The 12,260-nt window shown below is 43.6% G+C and overlaps 1 protein-coding gene across 1 annotated transcript in view; it reads right to left on the minus strand.

The window, feature by feature from the left end:
• The window catches only part of LOC109883797 (transcriptional regulator ATRX), an 82,503-nt gene that overhangs the window by 60,522 nt on the left and 9,721 nt on the right, over positions 1-12,260 (minus strand). The window contains exons 4-8 of the mRNA XM_031797268.1: positions 9,911-10,009; positions 8,996-9,087; positions 8,474-8,609; positions 3,518-3,616; positions 578-687 (exon numbers count right to left, since the gene is read on the minus strand). Of these exons, the coding sequence (XP_031653128.1) occupies positions 578-687; positions 3,518-3,616; positions 8,474-8,609; positions 8,996-9,087; positions 9,911-10,009 (536 nt within the window). The remainder of the gene's footprint in view (positions 1-577; positions 688-3,517; positions 3,617-8,473; positions 8,610-8,995; positions 9,088-9,910; positions 10,010-12,260) is intronic.

The raw sequence follows: 12,260 nt of genomic DNA on the forward strand, positions 1-12,260 counted from the left end.
ACATGAGCATCTTGTCATTATATACAGATCTCTGGTGTAAATGGGAAGGTGCACAGCACCGAGAGCCAAGGAGACCAAAAAAAAACATTTCATGAGAACAAACTTAAACGCTCATAAAAATTACAAACTACTTTTTTTTTATATCTACAGGCATTTGGAATATCTGGTAAAAAAAACAACATACGTTCTAATTGATTCAACATATCGTCCCTAATGGAGCTCAGACAGAGTTGGAGACAGTGAGAGAGATCATCCCACAATCCAAAACTAAAGAGAGGGAGGGACAGAGACAGGGGGGGGGCAGGGAGGGAGGGACAGAGACAGGGGGGGAGGCAGACACGGGAGAGGGGGGGGGAGAGAGGGAGGGACAGAGACAGGGGGGAGGGGCAGACACGGGGGAGGGGAGACACGAGAGAAGGGGGGGGGAGACACGGGGAGGGGAGACACGAGAGAGGGGGGGGGGGGGGAGACACGGGGGAGGGGGGGCAGAGAGGGAGGGACAGAGACAGGGGGGCAGACACGGGGGAGGGGGGGGGCAGACACAAGGGACAAATTAAGGTGTTGCAGGTCTATCTACCTTGCAGAGGAGCACATGGAGCATCGGGTGCTCAAACACCGAGTGGCGCTGGAAGTGATTGACCTGCTGTCCACAGGCAGTGCAGTCTATCCTCTCCTGCAATGTGGTATCTGGATAAACACAGCGGAAGACCGAGAGACAAACATGTTTTGTTTACATCCACGATGATTGGTTGAGAGAAAAGTGTGGGGGCTGTTTTGTTAGACTTCAGTGTGGCTTTTGAGATTATTGATTGATTATCGTCTGCTGCTGGAAAGACTTCCTGCTATAATGTGGATGAAGAGTTACCGGTCTAACAGAACACAGAGGGTGTTCTTCAATGGAAGCCTCTCCAACTATAATGACATGCATGTCAATCTCTCCTGGCTCAAAGTGGAGGAGAGATCGACTTCATCACTGCTTGTATATATCAGAGGTATTGACATGTTAAATGCACTGAGCTGTCTGTTTGACCTACGGGCACACAACTCAGACACCCATGCATACCCTACAAGACATGCCACCAGAGGTCTCTTCACAGTCCCCAAGTCCAGAACAGACTATGGGAGGTGCACAGTACTACATGTAGCCATGACTACATGGAACTCTATTCCACAGTACTACATGTAGCCATGACTACATGGAACTCTATTCCACAGTACTACATGTAGCCATGACTACATGGAACTCTATTCCACAGTACTACATGTAGCCATGACTACATGGAACTCTATTCCACAGTACTACATGTAGCCATGACTACATGGAACTCTATTCCACAGTACTACATGTAGCCATGACTACATGGAACTCTATTCCACAGTACTACATGTAGCCATGACTACATGGAACTCTATTCCACAGTACTACATGTAGCCATGACTACATGGAACTCTATTCCACAGTACTACATGTAGCCATGACTACATGGAACTCTATTCCACAGTACTACATGTAGCCATGACTACATGGAACTCTATTCCACAGTACTACATAGAGCCATGACTACATGGAACTCTATTCCACATCAGGTAACTGATGCAGCAGTAGAATCAGATTTTAAAGCAGGTAAAAAGACACCTTATGGAACAACGAGGACTGTGAAGAGACAAAGGTACAGACACACACTGTAATATTGTTGTATTATACAATTTGTAATGTAGATATGTAGTGGATAAATATTTAATGTACATGCGTCACCGTGACACTTGGAATTCAGGAGAAAGAGTTCAATCGTGGTGTCATCAGACCAGAGAACCTTGTTTTTTTTGCTCTGTCAACTGTGTGACCTTATATAGACAGGTGTGTGCCTTTCCAAATCATGTCCAATCAAATGAATTTACCACAGGTGGACTCCAATCAAGTTGTAGCAACATCTCAAGGATGATCAATGGAAAACCTGTTATCACTTTGTCATTATGGGGAGGGGCTTTGTGTGCAGGGGGAGGGGCTTTGTGTGCCCCTCCCCCTGTTCCGTGTAGTCATGGCTCTATGTAGTACTGTGGAATAGAGTTCCATGTAGTCATGGCTACATGTAGTACTGTGGAATAGAGTTCCATGTAGTCATGGCTACATGTAGTACTGTGGAGTAGATTTCCATGGGGGAGGGGCTTTGTGTGCAGTGGGAGGGGCTTTGTGTGCAGGGGGAGGGGCTTTGTGTGCAGGGGGAGGGGCTTTGTGTGCGGGGGGAGGGGCTTTGTGTGCGGGGGGAGGGGCTTTGTGTGCAGGGGGAGGGGCTTTGTGTGCAGGGGGAGGGGCTTTGTGTGCAGGGGCATCAAGGATGACACTAGTATTCCGACTTGAAATTGAGCTCAGGTGCATCTCGTTTCATTGGTCAAGTCGGGAATGCTCACGTCAAGTTTCAGTTTTTACATTTGTAATAAAAACCTGTTTTTGCTAATTATGGGGTAGTGTGTAAATCGATGGGAAAAAATATTTTAACCAATTTTAGAATAAGGCTGTAACGTAACAGAATGTGACGCGTGAGTCTGTTGTTTTAGGTGACGTGTGAGTCTGTTGTTTTAGGTGACCCACCTGCTGTTTTAGGTGACGCGTGAGTCTGTTGTTTTAGGTGACGCGCGAGTCCGTTGTTTTAGGTGACGCGCGAGTCCGTTGTTTTAGGTGACGCGCGAGTCTGTTGTTTTAGGTGACGCGCGAGTCTGTTGTTTAGGTGACGTGTGAGTCTGTTGTTTTAGGTGACGTGTGAGTCTGTTGTTTTAGGTGACGTGTGAGTCTGTTGTTTTAGGTGACGTGTGAGTCTGTTGTTTTAGGTGACGTGTGAGTCTGTTGTTTTAGGTGACGTGTGAGTCTGTTGTTTAGGTGACGTGTGAGTCTGTTGTTTTAGGTGACGTGTGAGTCTGTTGTTTTAGGTGACGTGTGAGTCTGTTGTTTTAGGTGACGTGTGAGTCTGTTGTTTTAGGTGACGTGTGAGTCTGTTGTTTTAGGTGACGTGTGAGTCTGTTGTTTTAGGTGACGTGTGAGTCTGTTGTTTTAGGTGACGTGTGAGTCTGTTGTTTTAGGTGACGTGTGAGTCTGTTGTTTTAGGTGACGTGTGAGTCCGTTGTTTTAGGTGACGCGTGAGTCCGTTGTTTTAGGTGACCTACCTGTTGTTTTAGGTGACGCGTGAGTCTGTTGTTTTAGGTGACGTGTGAGTCCGTTGTTTTAGGTGACGCGTGAGTCCGTTGTTTTAGGTGACCTACCTGTTGTTTTAGGTGACGCGTGAGTCTGTTGTTTTAGGTGACCCACCTGCTGTTTTAGGTGATCTAACTGCCTTAATGTGTTTGGACCCCAGGAAGAGCACTTAATGGGGATCCCTAATAAATCCCAAAAGGTTTGATTTCATTAAACTGGCAATAGTTGTGATTATTAAGCCGTAGAAACACCCTTTCTGGTCAAAACCTTGGGGGCTTCTCCGACTATCCCCTGGTTGGTAGCAGTGTGGTATATAGTGAGGAGACTAACCTGTCTTTCTCCGTGAGAGGTCCACTCGGAGCTTCATGGCTCCTCTGCTCTTGTCCTCCTTGTTGTCAGTCCCAGCAGGAGGCCGCACAACCAACATCCCTGAAGGAGAGGACAGGAAATTAGGGTGTCAGCATGTTTTAGTTCGGCTGGAGAACAGTAATCTGGTCTAGGGAAACCTAACGAGGGAGCTTCATACTCCCAGAAAAAACCTTCCTTGGAAAAACAGAAAAGGCTGCAAATGTACTGTTTGTCCATTTTGTGATGCCGTAGCCAGTATACACTTCCTCAAAATAGTCCGAATGAATCTTAGACCACAAGAAATCTGTAACTGACGTTTTTGTCAAAGAGATCTTGACCACACACTTTTCCATCTGAGATATGGTGCATAATTTTCAGAAGAAAATTTACATAAAAACGATTCGCCTCTTGTTGAATGACAACAAAGACTTTACTGAAGAATTCCTACTGTTGACAGATCAATGGGCATAGACTTAGACCTTACTAAATGTCCTCATAATATACAGTGCATTTCGGAAAGGTATTCAGAGCCCGTGACTTTTTCCACATTTTGTTACGTTACAGCCTTATTCTAAAATGGATTACATCTACACAGAAAACCCCATAATTACAAAGCAAAAGAAGATCATAGTTTTGCAAATTTAATAAAAAACTGAAACATCATTTACATAAGTATTCAGACCCTTTCTCAGTACTTTGTTAAAACATGTTATGGCTGCGATCCCCGTACAGGGACCAACATCAGGGGAAATTTCAGAGACAACTAAAAATACAATTTCGTTTCATTAAACATTATTGAAAATGCAAGTGTCTTACATCCTTCAAAAGATTAGAATCTTGGTAATCAAACTACGTTTTCCAATTTAAAATAGCTTTTACAGAGAACAAATCCCATGCTTTTGTTTGAGAAGAGCAGAAACATTTTCCGCCATGACAGTTTTTACACATTTACATCTGAAGGTAAAATTGACTTACATTCTGATATCTTGCTCTTATTTCTCTTCCGGAGTATCCCATAGATCAAATTAAGCGCCGTTTTCTTTGATAAAATCCATTTTTATAGCCTAAACCTAATTACAGCCTCAAGTCTTCTTGGGTATGACGCTACAAGCTTGGCACACCTGTATTTGGGGTGTTTTCTCCCATTCGTCTCTGCAGATCCTCTCAAGCTCTGTCAAGTTGGATGGGGAGCGTCGCTGCACAGCTATTCTCAGGTCTCCAGAGACGTTAGATCGGGTTCAAGATCAAGCTCCGGCTGGGCAACTCAAGGACATTCAGACACTTGTCCCAAAGCCACTCCTACGTTGTCTTGGCTGTGGTCATTGTCCTGTAGGAAGGTGAAACTTCATCCCAGTCTGAGGTCCTGAGTGCTCTGGAGTAGGTTTTCATCAAGGATCGCTCTTTACGCTCTGTTCATCTTTTCCTTGGTCCTGACTAGTCTCCCAGTCCCTGCTACTGAAAAACATCCCCACAGTATGATGCTGCCACCACCACCATGCTTCATCATAGGAATGGTGTCAGGTTTCTCAAGACGCCACGCTTGAAATTCAGGTCAAAGAGAACAATCTTGGTTTCGTCACATCAGATATTGTTTCTCATGGTCAGAGTCTTCAGGTGTCTTTTGGTAAACTCTGAGGTCTCTTACTGAGGAGTGGCATCTGTCTGGCCACTCTACCATAAAGTCCTGATTGATGGAGTGATGCAGGGATGGTTGTTCTTCTGGGAGGTTCTCCCATGTCCACAGAGGAACTCTGGAGCTCTGTCAGAGTGACTATCGGGTTCTTGGTCGCCTCCCTCACCAAGTCCCTTCTCCCCCGTTTGCTCGTTTGGCCAGGCGGCCATCTTTAGGAAGAGTCTTGGTGGTTCCAAACTACTTCCATTTAATAATGGAGGCCACTGTGTTCTTGGGGACCTTCAATGCTGCAGAAATGTTTTTGTACCCTTCCCCAGATCTGTACCTTGACAAAATCCCGTCTCGGAGCTCCACGGACAATTCCTTTGACGTCATTACCTGGTTTTTGCTCTGAAATGCACTGTCAACTGTGTGACCTTATATAGACAGGTGTGTGCCTTTCCAAATCATGTCCAATCAGTTGAATTTACCAAAAGGTGGACTCCAATCAAGTTGTAGAAAAATCTCAAGGATGATCAATGGAAACAGGATGCACCTGAGTTCAATTTCGAGTCACATAGCAAAGGGTCTGAATATTTATGTAAATAAGGTATTTAAAAAAAAAGGATTTGAATACAGAGGTAGATAATATATGTTTTTCATTTTTAATACATTTGAAAACCGATCTAAAACCTGTTTTTGCTTTGACATCATGGGGTATTGTGTGTAGATTGATGAGGGGGAGACAATTTATTACATTTTTTAAAAAGGCTGTAAGGTAACAAAATGTGGAAAAAGTCAAGGGGTCTGAATACTTTCCAAATGCACTGTACAGAGATGGTGAAGAAGAACGTGTCACACTGCAACAGAGAACTGTGGAAGGTTACCCCCTAGTGGTAAAAGCAACTTGTCATGGCTGGGGGCAGTGTTGAGTAGCTTGGATGAATAAGGTGCCCAGAGTAAACTGCCTGCTACTCAGGCCCAGTTGCCTATCATTAGTAGATTTGGATAGGAAACACCCTGAAGTTTCTAAAACGGTTTGAATGATGTCTGAGTATAACAGAACTCATATGGCAGGCAAAACCAGAGAAAAAATCCAACCAGGAAGCGGGAAATCTGAGGTTTGTAGTTTTTTAACTCTGTCATTCCTATATACAGCGTAAATGGGGTCATATTGCACTTCCTAAGGCTTCCACTAGATGTCAACAGTCTTTAGAACCTTGTTTGATGCTTCTACTGTGTAGGAGGGGGGAATGAGGGCTCTTCGAGTCAGGGGTCTGGCAGAGTGCCATGAGCTAACCACGTGCGTTCACGTGAGAGTTAGTTTGCGTTCCATCGCATTTCTACAGACAAAGGAATTCTCCGGTTGGAACATTATTGAAGATTTATGATAAAAACATCCTCAAGATTGATTCTATACTTCGTTTGACATGTTCCTACGAACTCTAATACCACTTTTCACCTGGACTTGCCCGCGCCTTGTGAGTTTGGATTGTGTACTCAACGCGCAAACAAAAAGGAGGTATTTGGACATAAATGATGAACTTCATCATACAAATCAAACATTTATTGTGGAACTGGGATTCCTGGGTGCATTCTGATGAAGATCATCAAAGGTAAGTGAATATTTATAAATGCTATTTCTGACATCTGTTGACTCCACAACATGACGGATATCTTTATGGCTTGTTTGGGCTCTGAGCGCTGTACTCAGATTATTGCATGGTTTGCTTTCGCTGTAAAGTTTTTTTGAAATCTGACACAGCGGTTTCATTAAGGGGATGTTTATCTAAAGTTCCATGTATAATACTTGTATCTCTTATCAATGTTTATTATGAGTATTTCTGTAAATTGATGTGGCTCTCTGCAAAATCACCGGATGTTTTGGAGGCAAAACATAACGCGCCAATGTAAACAGATTTTGGGAAATAAATATGAACTTCATCGAACAAAACATACATGTATTGTGTAACATGATGTCCTATGAGTGCCATCTGATGAAGATCAAAGGTTAGTTATTAATTTAGCTCTCTTTCTGCTTTTTGTGACTCCTATCTTTGGCTGGAAAAATGGCAGTCTTTTTCTGTGAATAGGTGCTGACCTAACATAATCGTTTGTGGTGCTTTCGCTGTAAAGTCTTTTTGAAATCAGACACTTAACGAGAATTTTATCTTTAAAATGGGTGTAAAATACTTGTATGTCTGAGGAATTTAAATTATGAGATTTTTGTTGTTTTGAATTTGGCGCCCTGCAATTTCACTGGCTGTTGTCATATCGATCCCGTTAACCTCTAGGGTATGTGGGGTGTTAGCGTCCCACCTGGCCAACATCCAGTGAGATTGCAGAGCGCCAAATTCAAATACAGAAATACTCATAAAAAATTCAGAAAACAATTTTTTTTACATAGGTTTAAAGATTAACCACGGTGTCAGATTAAAAAAAAATGCTTTATTGCAAAAGCATACCGTACAATTATTTGAGAACATCGCCCTGCATACAAATCATTACAAACAGTAAACAGCCAAGTAGAAGAGTTACAGAACTCAGAAATAGAGATAAAATTAATCACTTACCTTTGATGATCTTCATATGGTGGCACTCAGAAGACATTCATTTACTCAATAAATGTTCCTTTTGTTCGATAAAGTCTCTTTATATCCAAAAACCTCCATTTTGTTTGCGTATTTTCTTCAGTAATCCACAGGCTCAAACGCAGTCAAAACAGGCAGACTACAAATCTAAATTGTATCTGTAAAGTTCATAAAAACATGTCAAACAATGTTTATATTCAATCCTCAGGTTGTTTTAGCCTAAATGATCTATAATACTTCAACCGGACAATAACGTCATCAATATAAAAAGGTAAACAAGAAATGCACATGCGCATGAAAAAGCTCTGACACGTAAGGGTCCACTCATTCAGACTGGTCTTACTCCCTCATCAGAAAGACAAGCCTGAAACCATTTCTAAATACTGTTGACATATTGAGTCCAAAGTCAATGGATACTGTAATGGCATTGAATAGAAAACTACAAAACCAAAAAGAAACTACTTCCTGAATGGATTTCGCCTGCCAAATCAGTTCTGTTATACTGAGACACTATTTTAACAGTTTTGGAAACTTTAGAGTTTTCCATCCAAATCTACCAGTTATATGCATATCATATCTTCTGGGCCCTAGTAGCAGGCCGTTTAATTTGGGCATGCTTTTCATCCAAAATTCCAAATGCTGCCCCCTACCCTAGAGAAGTTGACGGGATCCCAGCCAAAAGATTTAAGAAGCACTAAAACCCGCGCTGGCCCCAGGTCTAGTGGTAGACCTTACCATCTGAGGCGCCATCGTCCTGTCCACTCTCGTCCGAGGTGTCTGACTCATTCCCTCCAACTTGCTTGGCTGCAACAGAAGGCTTCCTCTTGGTGTGAGAAGAGGAGGGTCTCTCAGTCTCTGTTGAGCTCCCAGCCTGAGGAATAAACAGTCATGACAGTCTATTAAAAAACATCCAATAGGAAAAAGCATGAGAATAGCCCCGGAGTGAGCGTAGTGTCCTGTTGTCTGCCACAGGAGCTACAGTCCGGCTGTTCACCAAATGGCACCCAATTCCCTATCTAGTGCACTACTTTAGACCAGAGCCCTATGGCACCCTATTCCCTATCTAGTGTACTACTTTAGACCAGAGCCCTATGGCACCCTATTCCCTATCTAGTGCACTACTTTAGACCAGAGCCCTATGGCACCCTATTCCCTATCTAGTGCAGTACTGTTTTTGGTAAAACAATGTTTGTGCCCAGGTGGATACATTTGAAAAAGTAAGCAGGGGACATAAAGACCAATCTGATGTTGACCTACCTCCTCCTCCTCCTGGTCTGTAATCGGAAGCTGACCTGCTTCCTCCTCCATCACTTGGTCTGTAGATTCAGCTGAGTCCTTACTCATTTTACCTGCCAAATACAAGAAATCCCATTATTTAGGTCTGAAATTATACATATTAGCTCCCAGTCAAATCACCAACCGGAGGACAATTCAGACAGATCATTTTTTCCCAGCTCACCCTGGATTACTATGGCTGTCAATGGGAATATAAAAGGAATACCTCCAAGATAGCAGTTCCTAGGGCTTCCACTAGATGGCAACAGTCATTAGAAAGAGTTTCAGGCAAATTTTTTGAAAAATGAGCTAGAATGTGTAGTTTTAGCAAGTGACTCCCATTTTGGCTGTAGTGTTTGTTGCGCGTCCTGGTGAGTGTGCGTACTTCGTTATATTTATCTCTGGTATTCTCCGTCTTAAATTTGATCGTTTATTTACATAATAGGATACCTGAGGCTTGATTAGGAACGTTGTTTGATATGTTTGGAAGAAGTTTATTGGTAATTTACAGGATTCATTTGTATGCATATTGAATGAGGGAAAACAGTGGATTAATGAGTCAAGCACGCTAATGAACAGAATATAGTGTTGTTTTAGGTGACGCGTGAGTCCGTTGTTTTAGGTGACGCGTGAGTCCGTTGTTTTAGGTAACCTGTGAGTCCGTTGTTTTAGGTGACCCACCTGCTGTTTTAGGTGATCTAATTGCCTTAATGTGTTTGGACCCCAGGAAGAGCACTTAATGGGGATCCCTAATAAATCCCAAAAAGTTTGATTTCATTAAACTGGCAGTAGTTGTGATTATTAAGCCGTAGAAACACCCTTTCTGGTCAAAACCTTGGGGGCTTCTCCGACTATCCCCTGGTTGGTAGCAGTGTGGTATATAGTGAGGAGACTAACCTGTCTTTCTCCGTGAGAGGTCCACTCGGAGCTTCATGGCTCCTCTGCTCTTGTCCTCCTTGTTGTCAGTCCCAGCAGGAGGCCGCACAACCAACATCCCTGAAGGAGAGGACAGGAAATTAGGGTGTCAGCATGTTTTAGTTCGGCTGGAGAACAGTAATCTGGTCTAGGGAAACCTAACGAGGGAGCTTCATACTCCCAGAAAAAACCTTCCTTGGAAAAACAGAAAAGGCTACAAAAGGTACTGTTTGTCCATTTTGTGATGCCGTAGCCAGTATACACTTCCTCAAAATAGTCAGAATGAATCTAAGACAGACCCCGTGACTTTTTCCACATTGTTACGTTACAGCCTTATTCTAAAATGGATTACATTGAGTGGGGAAAAACAATCTACACACAATACCCCATAATTACGAAGCAGATTAGACATTATTGCAAATGTATTAAAGATTAGAACCTGAAATTTCACATTTACATAAGTACTCAGACCCTTTACTCAGTCTTCTTGGGTGTGACGCTAAAAGCTTGGCACACCTGTATTTGAAGAGTTTCTCCCATTCTTCTCTGCAGATCCTCTCAAGCTCTGTCAGGTTGGATGGGGAGCATCGCTGCAAAGCTATTTTCAGGTCTCTCCAGAGATTGGGTTCAAGTTTGGGCTCTGACTGGGCCACTCAAGGATATTCAGAGACTTGTCCTGAAGCCACTCCTGCGTTGTCTTGGCTGTGTGGTTAGGGTCATTGTCCTGTTGAAAGGTCAACCTTCGCACCACTCGGAGGTCCTGAGCGCTCTGGAGCAGATTTTTATAAAGGATCGCTCTGTACCTTGCTCTGTTCATCTTTCCCTCGATCCCGACTAGTTTCCCAGTCCCTGAGCATGATGCTGCCACCAACATGCTTCACCATAGGAATGAGGTCAGGTTTCCTGCAGACATGAAGATTGAACTCTTTGACCTGAATGCCAATCTTGGTTTCATTAGAACAAAGATTCTTGTTTCTCATGGTCTGAGTCCTTTAGGTGCCTTTTGGCAAACTCCAAGCGGGCTGTCATGTGCCTTTTACTGAGGAGTGGCTTCCGTCTGGCCACTCTACCATAAAGGCCTGATTGGTGATTGATTGCCTGATCCTGTCTGGGATGGCGCCCCCCCTTGGGTTGTGCCATGGCGGAGTTCTTTGTGGGCTATACTCAGCCTTGTCTCAGGATGGTAAGTTGGTGGTTGAAGATATCCCTCTAGTGGTGTGGGGGCTGTGCTTTGGCAAAGTGGGTGGGGTTATATCCTTCCTGTTTGGCCCTGTCTGGGGGTGTCCTCGGATGGGGCCACAGTGTCTCCTGACCCCTCCTGTCTCAGCCTCCAGTATTTATGCTGCAGTAGTTAATGTGTCGGGGGGCTAGGGTCAGTTTGTTATATCTGGAGTACCTCTCCTGTCCTATTCGGTGTCCTGTGTGAATCTAAGTGTGCGTTCTCTCTTTCTCTCTCTCTCTCGGAGGACCTGAGCCCTAGGACCATGCCCCAGGACTACCTGACATGATGACTCCTTGCTGTCCCCAGTCCACCTGGCCGTGCTGCTGCTCCAGTTTCAACTGTTCTGCCTTATTATTATATGACCATGATGGTCATTTATGAACATTTGAACATCTTGGCCATGTTCTGTTATTATCTCCACCCGGCACAGCCAGAAGAGGACTGGCCACCCCACATAGCCTGGTTCCTCTCTAGGTTTCTTCCTAGGTATTGGCCTTTCTAGGGAGTTTTTCCTAGCCACCGTGCTTCTACACCTGCATTGCTTGCTGTTTGGGGTTTTAGGCTGGGTTTCTGTACAGCACTTTGAGATATCAGCTGATGTATGAAGGGCTATATAAATAAATTTGATTTGATCGGTGGAGTGCTACAGAGATGGTTGTCATTCTGGAAGGTTCTCCCATCTCCACAGAGGCACTCTGGAACTCTGAGCTCTATGGACAATTCCTTTGACCTCATGGCTTGGTTTTTGCTCTGACATGCACTGTCAACTGTGTGACCTTATATAGACAGTTGTGTGCCTTTCCAAATCATGTCCAATCAAATTAATTTAATACAGGTGGACTCCAATCAAGTTGTAGAAACATCAAGGATGATCAATGGAAACAGGATGCACCTGAACTCAATGTCGAGTCTCATAGCAAAGGATCTGAATACAGAGGTAGATAAGGTAGATTCTCTGAATACAGAGGTAGATAAGGTAGATTCTCTGAATACAGAGGTAGATAAGGTAGATTCTCTGAATACAGAGGTAGATAAGGTAGATTCTCTGAATACAGAGGTAGATAAGGTAGATTCTCTGAATACAGAGGTAGATAAGGTAGATTCTCTGAA

This window comes from Oncorhynchus kisutch, linkage group LG19 (genome assembly GCF_002021735.2).
Source record: "Oncorhynchus kisutch isolate 150728-3 linkage group LG19, Okis_V2, whole genome shotgun sequence".
In the NCBI taxonomy this organism is placed as follows: Eukaryota; Metazoa; Chordata; class Actinopteri; order Salmoniformes; family Salmonidae; genus Oncorhynchus; species Oncorhynchus kisutch.